The sequence below is a fragment of the Cricetulus griseus genome, chromosome 3 (assembly GCF_003668045.3).
Source record: "Cricetulus griseus strain 17A/GY chromosome 3, alternate assembly CriGri-PICRH-1.0, whole genome shotgun sequence".
Lineage (NCBI taxonomy): Eukaryota > Metazoa > Chordata > Mammalia > Rodentia > Cricetidae > Cricetulus > Cricetulus griseus.
Window position 1 is genome coordinate 129,964,109 of NC_048596.1, and position 20,037 is coordinate 129,984,145.

The 20,037-nt window shown below is 36.2% G+C and overlaps 1 protein-coding gene across 3 annotated transcripts in view; it reads left to right on the top strand.

The window, feature by feature from the left end:
- The window catches only part of Mef2a (myocyte enhancer factor 2A), a 132,353-nt gene that overhangs the window by 103,579 nt on the left and 8,737 nt on the right, over nt 1-20,037 (top strand). For all 3 annotated transcript variants that reach the window (XM_027408111.2, XM_035442462.1, XM_027408112.2), the window contains 2 exons: nt 9,875-10,062; nt 19,179-19,305. In XM_027408111.2, coding sequence (XP_027263912.1) covers nt 9,875-10,062; nt 19,179-19,305 — 315 coding nt within the window. The remainder of the gene's footprint in view (nt 1-9,874; nt 10,063-19,178; nt 19,306-20,037) is intronic.

The following is a 20,037-nucleotide window of genomic DNA, read 5'->3' on the forward strand; positions in this document are numbered from 1 at the left end:
TGAGTCTGGGGCATACCTGTAATTGCAGTACCCCAAAGGTCATATGGGACAAGAGAATCCTGGGTTCCAGACCAGCCTGATCCACACAGCAAGCTGTAGTAAACCTAAAATTCAAAAAATGCCAAAAATACATATTACTTTTATTTGCTAGTTCCCATCTGGAACTCCCTTTTAATTGGGATTCCTGAAAGGTGTGAAGCTGATGGTCTTCATATATGCTTTTAATACTTTGTAAATTAATCTTGATGAACAGGTTTAAAGATCTTCAGTGGTTATGAAATGTCTGTGTCTGTAAGCCCCTAATCCCATTTCTGAGACTGTCTAAAGTAAGCTAAGGGGCTGGAGAGGTGGCTTAGCAGGCAAAAGCTAAGCCTGCTTAGCTGGTTGATTGGTTGCTCTTGCACAGGACCTACATTCAGTTCCCAGTACCCACATGGAGGCTAATGCCCATCCATAACTCCAGTAACTCCAGATCCAGAGGATCTGATGCCACCTTCTGGCTTCTGATGGTTACTGGGCATTCATATGGTACACAGACACACATGAAGGCAAAACACTCATTCACATGAAAATAAACAAATCTTTTAAAAAGGAAGTAGACTATGTAAAGGTTCATGATAACTTAGTTGAAATCAGCATTTTACGTAATTTTCAAGTGAGTTATTTTTTTGGTTGTGATTTAAACCTATGCAGAATATACATGTAGAAAAAAAGCGTAAGGGAACCCCAGCTGATTCTAATGGTTAGGTTATAAAATAATGTATTTTCCCCTTTATTTTACTTTTTGAACTTTATGTGACATGATAGTGATGTTATCCCTAAAGTTGTAAAATTTTTATTGTAGTAAACTGGTTTTCTGGTCTTTTTCCCTATGATTTTGGTGTTTGTTTTTTTCATCTGTCACTATTGCCTAGTTAAACTGGCAGTTGTACATAGTATATTTCACTATGGAGAATATAAATGTGTTACTCATAGTGTAGCTTGGATGTTTATTTAAATTTTGGGCTATATTGTAAAGTCAAGAATGAAAAAAAGTTGTATCTAATACCTTCACTAAAAAAAAAAAAACTTGCGTGTGTGTGTGTGGGGGGGGGGAAACAGTGTTTGTATGTATGTAGGTATATTTTGTGCACATGTGCATATAGGTAGGTGGGTGTACATATGGTGCAGAGACCAGAAGTTCCTCTGTCACTCTTCCACATTGTTTATTTGAGACAGGGTCTCTCACTTAACCCAGAGTTTATTGATTAGCTAGACTGATTGACCAGCAAACTCTGGGAATTGACGTCTGTTGTAGGTCCCACTGCCCTCTTCCACGCTAGGGCTGCAGGTAGTTGCCACCATGTCAAGCTTTTTTATGTGAGTGCTGGGAATCTAAACTCAGGGCATCATACATTTACCACAGGAATTTTACTGATTTCCAGCTCCCTAGCTTATATTTCAATTTTTAAAAAACATGTTGAGAAAGAGAAAAATATATTGGACTAGAAATAGAAAAGCTCAAGAAACTTCTGGAATTATTAAGTGTTGACTGAAAGTGGGTTGGGGAGTGCATGGTGCTAGAGCAGTGGCAGCTGGATGGATGGGTGGGAAAAAGACGTTTCAACGGTGAATGGACTGTACTCGTTTGGATGCATAGTGTTATGAAGCTGGCCTGGGAATGGTGGGAGATGACATTGATTGGATAAAGATGTCTGAAACACTGGCTTGAGATGACAGTACTTATCTGGAAAAAGTAGTCCCTGGCAGTTGAATTTGAACTAAAAATTATGTGAAATGAAGTAGAAATTTGTAATTCACATTGACACCTCACATTACATGAGAAATTATGATTCTGTGGCAGAGGAGAAAGTTGTGTTTTTAGTGCTGTCCAACCTGGACAGATTGAGAAGAGGAGTAATATTTAGACAGTAGGGCTCAAACACTTTTCATTAACTATTTCTAATAGGATCCATATTGTCCATTTAGTGGGAATTGTCATTTCAAAATCATGGTCTTTTTTTGTGGTTTAAGAAATTTTAAATCTTCACCTAAATGATAGTTTTTAATCTTTTACTAGTATTTTTGCGTATTTATTGAGTAACCTGCTGAGCATGTCAGTTTTGTTGTTTGTCACTGTGAGCTCACTATGTGGATTAGGTTGGCCTCAAACTTATGTTGATCTACCTGCCTCTGCCTCCCAAGTGCTAGATTAAAAATGTGTGCCACTACTTCCAGCTTGAATCTTACTTGAATTTTTAAGACTCCTCCGAAGTTTGCTTGGCAGCTGAATTTCAAAAGTGGCTTCATAGTAAAACATTAATGACATAATCATCTACTGTTCAGTGCTAGATGAGAATAGTCCTCAGACCATGGAATAAACTTGCCATCCACTTGAGTGCATTGCTTCAACTGATAGGATTTACATTCTGAAATATGAGCTGAACTGATATAACGAAACAGCAAACCTTCTACCTATAGTACCATAATGAGATTAGGCCTGTTAAATTTCTGGAAACGTAGGTGTATCATTTACTCGAGTGTTTTTGTTAAGAGTAATAAATTACCATGTAAACTAGAAACATGTTTTAGCAATAATCACACTAACTTAAGTTTATTCAATTAGAAAAGACATTTTCATTACTAATTTGTGACTTATGGCAAGAGGAGTTATGTAACTACTTCACAGAGCATTCTGAACAGTGTCTCCACAGAATTTAAACAGAAGCTAAGAGGCATATACAGATACAGTCTAGGAAATAACAAGCTTGCACTTGAGATTAGCTTCAGCCTGGCAAGTTGCCAGACACTTACATCATCCTGTAATTACTACCTGCTGCAGTGCCCTGATGGAACACTAAGATACTATGCTTTTAAACCCTCCCGCCCCCCCCCCCCGTAACTTGATTCTCATGGGTTACTATGGTCTCATATGAATGCATCACAGATTTCACATGGGAAAGCAGCATTCATACTTCTCGATGATGGATAACTCTAAATTACATATTTGCACCATCTGATGATAATATTGAAATATTGTGGGGTTTTTTGTTTGTTCTTTAGACTTTAGTGCAAGTCCATAAAAGTCTTTCAAATATTGGAGACTCAGAAAACACATTCTTACCATTATATATATTAAGAGAAAACTCATTAACCTTATTGCTCTGCAGTATAAAGTTCTATTAAATTCTTCTAATTTTGAATACGTTATTTGTAAACTATTTTTTATCCTCCAGATAACAAAATATGGATTAGTTTACTAGTAAGTTTTGCTCTGCTAGGGGTTGAGGGGATGACCTAGAGGTGGAGTTTTTGTTTTGTTTGTTTTTCCTTCAACTGCAGTGCTTTCCGAAGCTTACGGGGATGCAGGAAATTGCTCTGCAGAGTGTGGAAAGCAGATTGAGCCCAGATTGAATACATTTCCTTCAAGACAATGAAAGCAGAATGCAGGAAATAGCCTCACAACATTAACTAAAATAACAGTCCTCACAGCAAAGTAGGACACAAATAAAACTGGTGTGTCATATGATAAAACTGTCCACAAGAGCAATAATTGGGTGAAGACAGGGCAGGGAAAAGTGAGGTCATCATCCCAGAGCACCATCTCAGCAGCAGTGGGCCGTTCCCAGACGCTGTCCTTACTTTGCTTGTCTTTGCCAGTGGTATTCGGGTACCAGGCTTAGGAATAGAGTGGCTAGGGTTCTGCAGAGTTGATTATGTCACATTGATAAATGATAACCTCTTATTTTCTCATACAAATAATTCATTTTTATAGCAGTATTTTTTAAAACTCTTAAGTAATATGTATGAGCAGATAATTATTTTAAGGGCTCTACTTTGTTTAAAACTTCATCTTTATAATTTTTAATGGTTTAACTTTTATTATTTCATGTGTATGGGTTTTACCTACATGTGTGCACCACATGTATACCTGTTACCCTCAGGCCAAAAAATAAGTGTAATTAAAAAAAATTGTAGAATTCATATGTCAGTTTATCATTTGACTGTACATTACTCAGTGTACCCGAAATTGCCTTGTAAACTCCCAAGCAGTATACCAATTTTAAGTTATTTTTAAGGAAACATACATTTTTATTCAAGAAATTTTGTAGAATTAAAATGTGTGTGGTATGTATGTTGTATGCTAATGTGGCATAATGACAGAGTTTGATTTTGTGATTTTTTTTTTTTAATCTATCCATCTTATTTTTGGAGACAGGGTCTCACTGAACCTGATGCTTGAAGTTCCAGTTAGACAGGCGTAACTAGCAGGCACCTCAGGTTCTAATTGTCTGCACACTTCCACCACTAGGGTTGCAAGCATGTACCATCATACCTGGCTTTTATTTCTTTTACAATTTACTATTAATGTGGGTGTGGTGTGGTGTGGTGTGGTGTGGTGTGGTGTGGTGTGGTGTGGTGTGGTGTGGTGTGGTGTGGTGTGGTGTGTGTGCAGGTGCCCTTGAATACCAGAACTGTAGCTATAGGTGATTGTGGGTGGTTAGGAACTGAACTCAGATCCTCAGTAACTACTGAGTTCTCTCTTCATTTGTAACACCTGGCTTTCTTACATGAATGCTTTTGCCATCCTGCTTACACTACCCAACCTGCTGATAGTTTCTTTTGCTTTGTAGGGTTTTGGGTTTTTTTTTTTTAAGGTTTATTTAATTATTATGTATGCAGTGTTCTGCCTGCATGTACACCTGCAGACCAGATCTCATTATGGATGGTTGTGAGCCACCATGTTGGATGCTGGGAATTGAACTCAGGTCTTCTGGAAGAGCAGCCAGTGCTCTTAACCTGAGCCATCTCTCCAGCCTGCTTTGTAGGGTTTTTAATTTTAAGGAATCCCATTTGTCAGTTCTGTGGGCTATTTGCTGTGATACTGGAATTCTGTTCAGAAATTTCATGCTTATACCTCTATCTTAAAGTCTTTTCCCATAGCAATTTCAGTATTCCAGTTTTTTAATTAAGGTCTTTGATCCACTTTGAATTAATTTTTGTACAGTGTTACAGTTAGGAGAGCTAGGGGTCTAATTTCATTTCTTTGTGGGTATATATCCAGTTTTGCCAGCACCATTATTGAATAAGATATAAGAGTACTCAGAGTAAATGTACTTTGTTAGCAGCTAGCTGTGTGGATTTATTTCCAGGTCCTATATTGTATTCCATTGATCTCTATGTCTTTTTGTGCCAGTTCTATGCTGCATTTGTTACTATGGCTCTATAGTGTAGCTGAGATAATGAGATATATTTGACTGTGTGCTTTCTGCCTAATACTGCTTTGGTTATTTGTGGTTTTCCATGTTTCTTTATGAATTTTAGGATTGTTTTTCTAAGTCTATGAATAATGTTTTTGGAATTTTGCTAAGAATTGCAGTGACTGTAAGGTTTAATTTTGGTAGTATAGCCATTTCACAATGTTAATTCTGCCAGTTCAAGAACATGGAAGTTCTTCATCTAATATCAGATTTTTTTCTTTTAATTTCTTAAAATTTCCATTTTAGAAGTCTTTGACTTTTTTGGCTGGATTTATTTATAGGGTTTTAAAAATCTAAAACAAGATATCTTTCTTTATTTCCTAGTAAGTTTGATATTGGGGTGTGTGTATTTAACATATATATATATGTATATGTATATATATATATATATATTCTATCTTTATATGTTGATTTTTGCATCATAACTTTACTGAAAGTATTTTTTGAACCTAAAGTTTTCTGGTGAAGTCTATGGGGGGAGGTCTATTGAATATATAATTACATCATCTGCCACGAGAGATGGTTTTTCCTTTTTGAATTTGATCATTTTGATCTTTCTCCTGTCTTATTACTCCAGCTAAAACTTCAAGCACCTTATTGAATAATGGTGAGAGCTGACATTCTGTGTCATTCTAGCCTTTAGAGGAATTGCTGTCAGTTTTCTCCATTTATCATAATATTGGCTGTAATTTTGTCTTATGTGTCCTTTATTATGTGGAGGTGTATGTTCTGTCTGCTTCTATTTTCTGCAGAACTTTTTATCATGAATATGTGTTGGACTTTGCCAAATAGCTTTACTGTTGAGATATTTGTGGTTTTTATGTATTGAAGTCTGTTAATATAGATTTTAACATTTATTGATTTGCTTATGTCGAATCAGCCTTGTGTTCCTGAGATGATAGCAACTAGGACATTATATAGCATCTTAATGCAATCTTAAATTCAGTTTGCAAATATTTGCTGAGAATATTTATATCTGCATTGATTCTGTTGATTATAGGGGTTGGCTTCTAGTTTTCTTTTTTGGTTGTATCTTTATCTGCTTTTGGTATCAAGATAATACTGGCTTAATAGAATGAGTTTGGTGGTGTTTTCTCCCTTCCTAGATTGTGCCATGGTTTGAGAAGTGTTGTACTTAGATTTTCTTTAGACATTTGGGAGAATTCAGCAGTGAATCCTTGTGGTCCTGGGTAGGTTTCCTGACTTCCTAGAGCTTTCAGGTCCATTAGGTTCTTTACTTGAGCTCCTTCTGGTTTTCTTAGTATGAACACAGAGTTACAGACTTTTCCTCATAGGACTGCTTTGGCTGGATCCCAGAGATTCTGGTGGGTTGTGCTTTGGCATTCATTTATCTGCGAGTTTTAAAATTTCCCCCCTGAATTTTAAGATGAGCTTTGCTTCATTAAAAAGGTATAGCTCAGTCTCCAAGTATTTATGTATTTTCTGAGCTTAATCTTGCTATTGATTTCTTGTTTTAGTTCACTGTGATCTGATTAGATGCAGGGAATCACTTCAGGGTTTCTTGTGTTGATTAAAGCTTCCTTTGTTGTCTGTAATATGATCAGTTTTAGGAATGCTACCATGGGCTGCTGGGAAGCTTGTGTATTATTCTCTGTTAGCTAGAATGCTCTGTAGATACCTATTGAGTCCAGTCGATTTATTTTATAGTTTATGCATGAAGAATTTTTGCTGGCTTTCCTTTTTTATAAGTCCTGTTTATGTGTGAGAGGGGGTAATAAAGTCTCCTGCTATACTGTGTCAGGACCTTATGTGGTCTTTGTGCCTGTTAATGTTTGTTTTATGAAACAGTCAATGAAAACTAACCAGAACAACTGCCAACAAAATCAATGGTGATAGCAAACCCTTCTCAGTAATTACCTGAAGGCAAATTACTAATTCAGATACAGGCTGTGCTTTACAATAAGCTGATCCATAGGTCAGCTTGTTGGCAACTTTCTGCAACTTTCTGTTGCATTGGTAGCTTGATTTCAGCCTTGAACAAACTCAGGTTTTATGAGTTTCTTGGGGGCAATGAATAGACCTCATTTTTAATCACTGTTGGTTAGTCTGTATTTATAAATGGTGAATTAGTACTTTGTATTCAGGTTATTGAGAAGGGTTTGCTTTTGCCATCGATTTTGTTGGCAGTTGTTCTGGGTTTGTTTGTTTTTCATTGTTCATTTTTTGTTTGTTTTTCATTGTTTATTGTTTGTGTGTTTGTTTGTTTGTTCACACAGTAGTATTGGATGTTTGCTGGTTTGGAACCTTATTAATTCTGTCTCTGTTAGACTTTGTTAATCCTTTGTTTGCTTTCATGAAATATACTCTCTCTTGTGTTGTGGGTAAAGCATCTAACTCCTTTGAGTTTAGTATTCCCTTAAGTATTTCCTGCATTGCTGGCTTAATTGTCACATATTGCTTTAACTGGTACTTGTTTTGAAATATTTTTGGTTTTCTATCAGTTTAATAGATTATTTTACTGGATTTGACAATAATGGTTTAATTACAGTTTTTTACTTTCAGGTATTGAAATCAAACTATTCTTTGCTTTCCTGACTTTCAGGCTTGCTGACCTACCATTATTTTTCTTTCTAATATTTCCGCTTCTGTGAGTTGGCATTTTTCCCTCACAACTTTTTGGGGGTTGTTGGATGTGTGTATGCATGCATGTGCATACCATGGCGTATGCTTTGAAATCAGAGAACAACTTTTAGGAGCCAGTCTTTTTCTTTTTCTTGCTACTTTATAGGATCCAGGGATCAAAGACAGGTTGTCCTGCCTGCACTCAATGTCATTTACATACTGAGCCATCTCATTCACTCTGCCTTTTAGCTTTTAGTATTGTTTCTGTGCTTTTTATTTTCTATTACATTTGTTTATCTCATTGTGTATATGTATGTGGGTATATTCATATGCCTCTGCAATGTGTGTGGAGGTTGAAAGACAATCTGCTGGAGTCAATTTTCCTTTCACCATGTGGGTTCCAGAGATTGAACTCACTTGGATCGTCAGCTTTGTTGGCAGGTTCCTTTATCCACCTGTCCATATTGCCAACCCTTCTTGTAATTTTGACGTCTTGGCTCAGATGTTCTTGTCATGAGTTCTCTGGTCATGTCTATTTGAAGTACTAAGTACTTTTGTTGGTTGTCTATTTCTTTCTCTTGGTTTGGGAAATTTTCAGCTACAATTTCAGTGAACAGGTTGTCTGAGACATTAACTTTATCTTAGCTCCTTTTTCTTTATTATGGGTTCTTAGAAATTTTTACTTTGTTTTTTTTTGGTATTTATCTGTATATGTTACTATCTCAAGCTTGTCTTCCATCCCTGAAATCGCTCTCCTGTTTCATCTTGTCTGTAGATGTTTTCTGCCTTTGATTTGATTTGATTGATTGGTTCTTTAGTTTTCAGAATTTCTAGTTGGTTCTTTTTCAGCTTCTCAATTTCCTTACTGAATTTTTCCTTCACATCTTAATGTTTTTCCTCCAGGTGACTGGTTTCTTCAGTCCACACTGGGTAACTTTCTTGTGTGAGTCTTCTTTGAATTTGTGACTTGTGTTCTTGAATTGAACTCCTTATTGTTTATTTGATCCCATGGTTGTTGACACATTTTGTAAGTAGGACTCACATCCTCTCAGATTTCAGCTGTCTAGTCTTTTCTCTAGTACAGAGAAGCTGTCTTTTGGGGGCGTTGTAATGTAATATTACTGTCTTTTTAATTTTAGTTTCTTTGTTGTGTGTTAAGCATCTGTTGGAATTTGTGTTCTGCCTCATGGTTTATATCCCCTTTTCCTTGAGGGTTTTGCTTGTGAGTGCTCTAGTTCTGTTGTCTTCACTTGGGTACATGTCAGGAAAGTTGATTGCAGTAGCAACTATGCTGGTTTGACAGCAGTCCCCATGGCAGCTGCAGAAGACACTGCCCTCTTCCCCTGGGTTCCTAATGTAAGGTGGGGAATGGCCACTAAATTAGAGAGAATGCAGTTTATTTGTGGGGATTTTTGCTTTGTTTTGTTTTTAGAGTCAAAGGCATCAGTGTTCAGTAGTGAGAGAAAACCTGTGGTTAGCAGTATGAAAAGCAGTAAAGTACTCTATTTTATAGGTTCAGAGCCTTTCCAAGAATATACAAATTGCAACATATCAGACACAAAGTACAAAACAAAAACATTATTTTTAAAGTATTCTTTTTATCCTTTCATTTATTTGTTTGTTGGTGGGGGGGGCATGCAGGTAATGAGGTGTACATGTGGAGGTCAGAGGACAACTTACAGGTTCTCTCTATCTTGTGGGTCTTGCAGATCAAACATCATGCTTGGTAGCAAGTGCCTTTACCTAGTGAGTACAGTCTAGCTGCACCCCCCTTTAAGATTTTAAAATACAGAAACAAAAGTAGAAAAGATTTAAAGTATATAACTATAAACGAGTATTTGTCAACATAATAGTACAATGGCATTGTGTTTTATTATAAATGGTAAACTTTACATGTCATAAACAAAATTCTTATATTTTGTTTATACAATTAACCATTTTTTAAAAAAACAGATTTATAAATGGGCAGTTAGCATTATTTTAGATTTAGTAATTAAAATATTTTAGTGATGCTTTACATGTTAATAAGCACTTTTTTCCCCCTTTCCCAGGGAATGGATTTGTAAACTCAAGGGCCTCTCCAAATTTGATTGGAAATACTGGTGCAAATAGTTTAGGCAAAATTATGCCTACAAAGTCTCCCCCTCCACCCGGTGGTGGCAATCTTGGAATGAATAGTCGGAAACCAGATCTACGAGTTGTCATTCCCCCTTCAAGCAAAGGCATGATGCCCCCACTTGTAAGTTAACCCACTCTTTAGCTTTCTTCTTTAAACACCGTTTCTAATAGTCTGCATTTTCCTTTGAGGTTTGTTAAGCCTCCATAGTGTCCATTTGTTTTTCTTAATGAATTTTCTGTTCAAAATTAGGATTTTAAGAGAGAAATCTATTTTCAGTGTTTAAAAACCAAATTATGGAAATAAGTAAAACTGCTTATTGGTTATTTAAAATAAAAGCTGAATATGGAGAGGTATTACACTCAATTTTAATTTTGCCAGGCTAAAAACTTTGTGTAGAGATCTGATTCCAGTTTATGAATTAAACATGTCATTTCTGTTCTCTCCTTGGCATACTTTCAGTAATATATTACATGCTTTTCTGTGAGCAGTAATGAAACTGCTAGGAAATTCTGTATACAAAAGAGAGCTGTTGTAGACTATCTAGGGAAGAATGCTTGCCAACTGGAAAGAGTTTTTCCCTAAATAATTTTCTCTGTTTATTCTTTTCACATAACCCTTCTCTTTAACAAGGGTATATAATACTCCCTATTACACCTCTTGACAGTGTCTTTACAGTTGTAGGGTCATTTGTTTTTGAATTGTCTTTCATGTGAAGAACAGAATGTGTATCCTTCTTAGCTTCATGAAGAAAATTGTAGACTATATATGCAGGTTTTAAAGATATTTTTAGTTCAACAGCAGTTTGACTATTAGCATAGTAAATGGTATGCCAGGTGCTCATTCTACTGTGCAGGTTCTACACTTGCCATTTGCGTTTTTGTTAACATGATGCAGCCAGGCTCAGATGGTGATGATTCTACATTCGTGTAACTTTTCATAAATTCCAAAACATTAGTGATTTGTTTGGGTTATTTTCTCATTTAATTCTCAGTCAGCTTATAGTCATGGCCATGTAGAGATGAGAAAATGGAATTAAAGCTTACCACTTGTCCAAAGTAGCAGTATACATACCCAGGATTTTTAAGTCATAATTTGTTTAAAATTTCAAACTGCTTTTTAAAAAGTGCTTTCATTTAGAAAAACAGGAAATTTAAAATGAATTGCTTTCAGCTTTATACTGGGGAAAAAATAGCTTTAATATATAATAGGCTTCCCTTGAGCCCATTTTAGTGCTGCTAATTCACAGTGGTCAGATAGCCTGGAGAGTAGAGAAGGATGGTTACTGTGGAGAAAGACATTGGTGCGAGTGTAACTAGGGAATTTCTGGAGGTCAAGCATACACGGGTAGAACCTCATGAAATTCCGGAAGCCCTAATGTAGGGTGAGTGTTTTCTGTACAGGCTTTTCACTGTAAACCCCACTGAGTGACCACATAGAACAAAATATGACAGGAAAAGGCTTTCTGAAAGCCCACCTGGCCACTGCAGTAGGGACAAGCTTTATTTGAATATTTTTCTTTTCCATGAAATAAATACTGATGAATCTCACTGTATCTGGAAATGGAGAAAGGGACAGTATTTCTACCCATGGTTAAGGAGCAAGAAGACATGGTGGGCACCATGAGAGTGGCAGGGTGACTGAGAAGGCAGTCTGTGGCACATCACAGAAGGAATGATAGAATGGGATAGTCCTGGGGGAAACTGGCCTACCCATCTCCCACCTTTAGAGGGGTTTGAATGAAAGGGGTTTTTTGGTAAATACACTGAAGGTAACCACAGCAACACTAACATTGAAACCCAGTCTAGTTCCCCAGAAAAGTAACTAAAACTTTGCCATGGCAGGCCCTACAAGTAGAGTCAAAACCAAATAGTATCCAAGATCTGCAGGACTTTAGCATGTTGTAACATGTCTGAAATTGTAGTTCATCCAAAAAAGAGAACAGTAGGAACAATGGTCCAAAGGAGACAACAAACACTAAGTAGGACAAAAACTTCTAGTATGAGTGTGCACGGATACACACATGCACATTCAAACGGCTAGAAGCAAAGGGCAAAGAGAAATTCTTAAAGATAGCCAGTGAATAGAAACACATGGCTTACAGACTAAAGATCGGAAATTACTACCATACTTCTCTTAAAGCTGGTAAAAAATGAAGCAACAATAAACACCAAAAACTCAGATCCCTATACCCAGCAAAAATGTTTTTAAAAAATAAATGCAAAACCTTTACAAACAGAAAATAGAAATATATTGCTTTCAAAACTATTCTACAAGAAATGTTGAAGTCTTCTTGAAGGAGTAATAATCGTGTCAACAAGATCTTGCCTATAAGCAGAGAAAGAACAGAGGGAATAAATGAATGGAATAAACAGCTTTTGACTCATTGGAGAGATTGTTAAAATCATAAAGTTCCCTTATATTTCATACACAATTTCTTTTAATAGTTTATACTACTGTGGTGCAGTTATTAACATTAATGAATGACTAGTATTATAAATTATTATTAGCTAAAGTTCATATTCACACACATTTCCTTAGTTTTAAATTGCATATCTTTGTGCCAGGAGCCAGACTAGGTTACATAGCATATTTCACTTATTAACCATTCACATTCACTGGAATTCCTAGCCAGTGTAGTTAAAAAAGAGAAATAAGGTGTATTCATATGAGGAAGGGAGAAAAGTACAGTGTCTATTCATAGAGGACAACGTTTTCCATACTAAAAAAGCACAGAGAACCCACCCAAACAAACAGCACTGGTGCACAACACTGTATGCTGTCAATGAGTTTAGCAAGATCAGAGAACAAAGCCAGTATAGCAGTGTGTTGTATTAAACCTAAAAGAACAAGTAGAATTTGATGTTTAAAATAGCACATATATACAGAAAAGGGAAAAATAGCTAAGCCAAATAGCACAAAAATATTTTTGTAATCTGTATGCTGAAAGCAACAGAAGTCTACTGCAAGAAAATAGATGACCTAAATGAAGAGAAAGACGCATCCTGTTAATGGAATCAGAGTCAGTATTATTAGTATGCCACTCTTCCCTCCAGATTGGTCTATAAATTAAACACAGGCCCTGTCAAAATCACAAGCTCTTTCATAGAGATCAACACACCAGTTCTAAAATATAAATGGAAAGGTGAAAGACCTAAAATAAAAAAGAAAGACACTACCTGGTTTTAAGACCTATTATTAATGCTTCACCAGTTCCAAATGTGGTGTTGACAAAAGGATGGGCAGTAGATCTTTAGACAGAATAGCCCAGAAAATAGACTTGGCAAGGCTTGATAGAGGCATGGAGTCAGTTCAGTGTAGAAAGGGTAGTTACCCTTAGCTTGTGGTGTTGAAATAATTAAATACCTATTTGCAAAACCAAAGGGAAATTTGATTCATATTTGTGTTTTATGTAAAAACTAATTCAAAGTGTATCATAGACTTAGTTAATATGTGAAACTACAAAACTTACAAGAGAAAACCATACAGTAGTAACCTGTGATCCATAAAGGAAGAAATTATTAGAATTCACAGGAATTTAAAGTTAGTGTATAAAAGGCACTATCCAAAGAATAAAAGGACAACTGATAATTAAGAGAAAATATTTGCAAATCACATATCCAGATAAAGGGCTTATGCCTAGCATATATTTTAAAGAACTCTTGACACTCAAAAATAGAAAACATATAGTCCAATTTTTAAAATGAGTACAAGATCATTTTTTAGAGCTTCCTTAAGAATGTTTGTTTGTACTGGAGTTAGTAGGAGCCAGGCTGTCTGTGTATAAACAGGACTTAGCATCATGTGTAAACTAATTCTCTGTGTGCTTAGAGTATTCATCTAGTGTCTGAGTGTACCTGGTACTCTGATTGTGGTATCTAAGCACCATTCTCTCATTCAAAAACTAGGGCTCCTTGGGGAAGTGGTGGGTTATAGAACTGGTGTAGGGAAGCACAAGATAAACCAGAGGAGCCAGGGAATAAGGATATAGTTATCAAAAGGTCTCAGGGACCAGTCTTCCAAAAAAACATCCCAGTTGCCAAAACTAGAAAAGTTTAAATTATAGTAATTTGAAGTTATAACCCAAGGAATAAGAAATGCTGAGTCTAGCTGGGAGGTGGAGGCCCAGGCCTTTAATCCCAGCACTGGGGAGGCAGAGGCAGGAGGATCTCTGTGTGTTTTGGGGCCAGCTTGGTCTACAAAAGCTACACAGAGAAACCCTGTCTCAAAAAACCAAAAGGAAAAAAAAATAAAAGAAAGAAATGCTGAGTCTATCATTCACACAAATATGGTTGAATAAATAAGGAAGACATGACACCTCCTCCTTAGATAGCTGATCTAATTAGTAAATTTGGAAGGGTAAAAAGAATAGGAAAACAGCTTTAGAATAGCACAGTATAACATCCATAGTTGTTGTATGCAGGCTAGTAAATAAATGCTGCAGGTAGTGGGCAAAGTTTAAAGCAAAACACATTATTTACTTAGCATCAAATTGTCCTCTAAATATGTGATGTTTACAAAAGGGAAAATTGTGGTTTTACAATGGAGAATCCTTAATTTAGGTAACCAGTGTAACATCACTAGTACTAAAATAAAAAGAGGACATCTCCCTTCTGATAAGGTCAGATAATCTTTCAGAAGTTCACGTCTTCCATTCCACCAATACTGGTGGAATCTTAGTGAAACGTAAAGCTTTACAAATGTGGTCACTAGTCTCAACAGTTTCTTTGGTATGTTAACCTCAGAAAGCTGAGTAAGGTGGGTGAAGGAGCTCTCATTACAGGTGCTCTCTGCTGTGGAATAAAAAGGTTAACACAAATGTGCATAACAATATGCCTGAGAAGAGCAACCATTCGGCATGGTTCCTTGCTCACCTTGCTGGAATTTAAATTAAATTTTAGAAATTAAAAAAAAAAAAGTCACATATGGTACAGAAACTTGTGTGTTAGAAAGACCCAAACTACATTTGAAAACCGATGAATAAAATTGTATCTAGTCACAGAAAATAAATAAATAAATAAAACTATGAACCTTTGTCATATAAGCTATTTTATATACTTATCTGTGTAGGTTAAAGTGTACACTGTATTTTACATACACAAGAGTTGGACATTATTTTGCTGTCTGTCTTGTAAGTTGGAGATACTGAAATGATATGTCTTACTGAATAGCTGAACTGTATTTTGCCCACTTGTAAAGTGCTTGTTTTGTTGTGTAATCAACCCTGCTCCTCTTTTGCTCATTCATTGCAGAGAAACCTGCTTTAAGGTTGTGACTTTTCTGTATCAGTCAGGCTTAGACACTTTGCAAGTTGGAAGAAATTTGACTTTTACTCAAGTAAAATGGAAAATAAAAATGAGCGGACTTTTTAACATACTTTTCACAAATGCTTAAAAAAAAGGAGAAAACATGTTTTGTTCATTTTTTCTATTTATAGATTTTAATTGCATTTTTCTTCCCATCTTTTTTTTTCATATGCAAGGTTTTACTCCCCTAAGATAGTTTTATTCATGTGAATACTATGATTTGCAAATGGTAATCATATATTATTACTCAAAACTGTAGCATTTACTAGCAAACATGTTTTGTGCTTTATAATGCTGTGCTGGCCACCAGGAAAATAAAGCACACAACAGTTTCCTAACATCAGAGTCTGGTAGGAGACAGACATGTATCCTGTATGGACAGGTGAGGTAGTGATGCAGGGATTAAAATGTGTAAGTACAGTGTTGCACTTGGAAGTATCCCAGGAACATTTGCTATGTGTAGGAGAGGCCCATGTAAGAGTAGGTGGAGGGAGAGATGGGGTTAGGGGGTTTAAATCCTTGACTAGAGAATTTAAAAGAATTTTCCATTATTTTGAAAAATCAACTATAATATAGAGGCAAGTAATTTACATGGTTTGTTATGTATATAACCTCTGCAAAGTTATATAGAATATATATATAGCAGCCACTAGAATCCAATGCCATGTTTTTCTAAAGGAAGATCTTGTTGCAAGTACCAACAGTCTTAGTTAACTCTCTTATCCCTCTTATGTGCTGAGTGCAGTCGGAGGAAGAGGAATTGGAGTTGGTGAGTGTGGTTTCCTGCTTGAAGGGAGTTGAAAAATATATAAAAAGTACTAATTATTTTAAATGTTTTAATACAATCAGTGTTCCCTGGTTACACAGATATGTTTCTATTTGTTTTCCATTATTCAAATATTCATAATTAAGAAAGTCATCTGCTGGTACTATTGACCCTAGTTTTTATGTTTATTGTTGTATATATTGGTCCATTTTATTTCGGGGGAGGGGGAGACATTGAAATAGCTGCCCATGAGCACAAGACACTTCAAGCTTTTTCTTCTAAGGAAATACACAAAATACCTTATGTGGCTCTCCAAATTATTAAAGTATTTTTAGAAAATGACTTCACCCTCAGAGTCCCTCAGATTGTAACACAGAATCTTGTGTTATGTTTCTTTCAAAAAGATTACATCATTTTTGGTGAGGTCACCTTTTTCAGAGTTGGAATTATTTCATTCTGCATGAGACAGTGAGAACCACAAGGGGTTCCCTGTTAACAGAAACAAATATCTGTAATTAAACATACACAAATTTACTTTTTAATCAGAAGATACTTGGTTTTTAAAAGCAGCTTTTACTTTTTTTCCAAAGCAAATATTTTCTGTTGTCTTTTCCCCTGAAAAATAAACTTGACTAAAAGTAACAACTCTTTGTTGGGAATGAAAACCCTAACTTAATAGATGTCATCATATGCATTCCAAGTCAGTTGCTTGGAATGAAAGCTTGTAAGCATTCATATTTAAGCATGGACGGGTTAGGGGTGCATGAGAGCATGGGGTATAAAGGCATCCATTGGTTTCATTTACTTACTATTACATGTTTATGCATGCTGGTGTGTTTTGCACAGTTTGTTTTCTTTTTAAATAAGGTTATCTGTTCTCTACCCTTAAAATAAGACCTGGTCCTTTATTTGCTCTGTGCTTGCTTGTTCTGGATGTCATTTTGTATTGGTATCTGAAATACACTGATTAGCTATAAAATGATATCAGATTATACAATGAATATCTTTGGGGCAGAATGCTGTAGTTAAAGATACCTCTAATGGTTGCATTATGATTCAAACTGAAATAATTTATCTTACACTAGACCCCACTGTTAACTTTAGTTGTCCTACATGCTTTTCTTAATTATCTAGCACTGTGTTGCCCTCTAGTGGTTCTCAAAGTCACTTATTCATGGAATACATTGCTGCAGAGATTTGGTGGACAGAACCAATGTAATGGAGTGTCACCCAAGTCTATGAAGTCATACCAGGAGGTTGCCATGAAGATGAAGCCTGGAGTGGGGGTAGCCCACACCAAACCATCTCAACACTCTCTTTGTTTACCTAGTTTGGTTTGAGACCAAATTAAGTTCAGAGTAAATCCCTCACCAACTCAGTGAAATTGTTGACTTGATGCCGAGACTAAAATGCGTCTCCACTTGTCATACCAGTATATGACAGTGTATGACTTTCTGCCTTCCTTGAAGTAACACATAACTGCAGGATCTCAGAAATAGTTTCTGAGTATATTGAAATGTGGAAATCATGAAAATAAGAAAGATCACTAGAAACTGTAGCCATTCACATTCCTTAAAGTTTAAGTGAATTCAGACTCTAAAAATTAAATCAATTGAAATGCAAAGAAAAACAAGAAATTCAGTCCACTAGAACTTAGAAAGTTACTCAAAACAGTTGGTGCCCCAAAATAATCATTTGATGTCTCTGATCTGAAATGAAGGAAAAGAAAGGAGCCCAGCTCCCAGTCCTGTGTTGACTTTTTTGCTCTTGAACTTCTGGAATTATTTCATCTCAGATCTAGTGGAATGGCTGTGAATCAGAAGGAATATAAATGTACTTGTCTATTAGAATCACCACTAATGTAAAACTGTAACTACAGAAAGTGTCGGGGACAGTAAAAATGCTGTCTTGGGTGCATTTCTAATAGTCTTTTGCCAGCAGGAGCACTGGGAGCCAGGCAGGACAAACATGTCTCACTACCCTCTATAACCAGTTAAAGACTCAGGAAAGAAAGTGAAGTGATTTTTCTCCAGGCCTAAGAAAGGGTGAATCAGTACCCACACATTATGAAGTGTTTCAGATGTCCTTTAGGAAGATGTTAGGAAATACAAGCTAACATTAAAGGAGCTGGGGTCTAGATTCTCTTCAAAAGACCACCTTTTAGGCATTCACGTTTAGCCAGAGGCCTCCATTCATCTCATGGCTTTCTGAAATTAGCAGTAGAGAAAATCTAATCTCATCCGGACTCTTCAGAACCTATGGGCACTATGTGATACTTCTACTGTTGTGAAAATATTAGTCATCAGGCTATAACTTCATTCGTAAAAACAAATTATAGTTGTTCTTTAGCTTTCTTGTATACAAACTGTGGAGTGACTTCTATTCTCTGATCCCTGATTTTGGAAAATGTCAATTTAAGGTCATTGTGAAGAAAAACTGATTCTGTCATATACCTAATCATGGAAGACAGGGACTGTCCTAAAATTGCTTCATGATTGAAGAGTTGACTGGTTTTATTTTTTTGGCCCGGCCTTTAATAGGCACACCTTTAATTGCCACAGTGAGGAAGCAGAGGCAGGTGGATCTCTGTGAGTTCAAGAAGAATAGTTGACTTTTTTTTAAATGTATTCCCACTCTAGCTAAGAAATTACTATGTAAATACAGCCAGTCACTGAGTAGTTAATAGCACTCCAGGACACAGCTGCATGGATAAGCCACAACCTAAAACATCAGTGTATAAGGACTGCAAAGGAAGTAGTTTTGACTTATGATCTCATGTATTCAAATGACTTTGTCTGCCATCGGCCATTTAAAACCCACACAGACTTCATTTAATGGAGCTTGACATCAAGCCCTCATTAAGCTAGCACACAAAAGTGTTATTGCTTATAAGTTTCTATTTTAAGACAATGTATCTGGCATTAATATGCTGTATTTTTAAGGAGGAAATGGATACTTACTATAAAAGCAGATCTCTTAAAATTAAATATTTAGTGATTCCCATTAGTATCTTTAAGACTTTCATGTCATCACTGCTTCAGGAAATAATGGCATTCACATAAAACTGTGAAAAGTGTCACATTTAAATTGAAAGTTATTTTTAAAATATTCAGTCTTAACATAAATACCACATAATTACACTTAATCTTTTTTCTGCTCTCTCACAGAATGCCCAGAGGATAAGCAGTTCTCAAGCCACTCAGCCTCTTGCCACCCCTGTAGTGTCTGTGACAACTCCGAGCTTGCCTCCACAGGGACTAGTGTACTCAGCAATGCCGACAGCCTACAACACTGGTGAGTTGTCTGGGGGGGGGGGGGGGTGCTTTTCCTGGACTCTGTTCTTACCATTTTCTAAACAAGGTATACTTTTTACACTTTTTTAGGATGTTTGTTAAGAATATTATCTCTGGGTTTTTGTTTCAAATTTAAATATATATATTTAAAATGCTAAACCTTTTAAAAGTTAAGTAAAATGAATTGATAATAGAAAGAAGTTATTTCTCCAATGTGGCCTTTTGCTCTTTTGTTTTGAAGCAGTTTTTTTTTTGTTGTTGTTGTTGTCGTTGTTTTGTTTTTTGGGGGGTTTATTTTTGTTTTGTGTGTGTGTGTGTGTGTGTGTGTGTGTGTGTGTGTGTGTGTGTGTGTGTGTGTTTGTGTAACATCTCTGTACCAGGCTGGTCTCACTCATAGAGATCCATCTGCCTCTTGAAGTGCTGGGCTATGCCTGGCCTTTTACTCCTTCTTTTTTTTTTTTTTTTTTCTCTTCAATTTTTTTTTATTTTATTAGTTCAAATTAGGAACAAGCTTGCTTCAGATGTCAATCCCTTCTCCGTTTCCCTCCTATACCCCCTCCACTCCCCAGGCAGGGTAAGGCCCTCAAAAGAGTAGACTTTGGGGAGCCCCTTTTACTCCTTGATAAAAAAAAAAAAAAAAACAGGTAGCTGTGTCAAGTGTGGCACGAATTCAGCCATGGATGGTAGGGGTTAATTGCTCCGCTATTCTTATGTAGTCTCTTACTGCACAGTA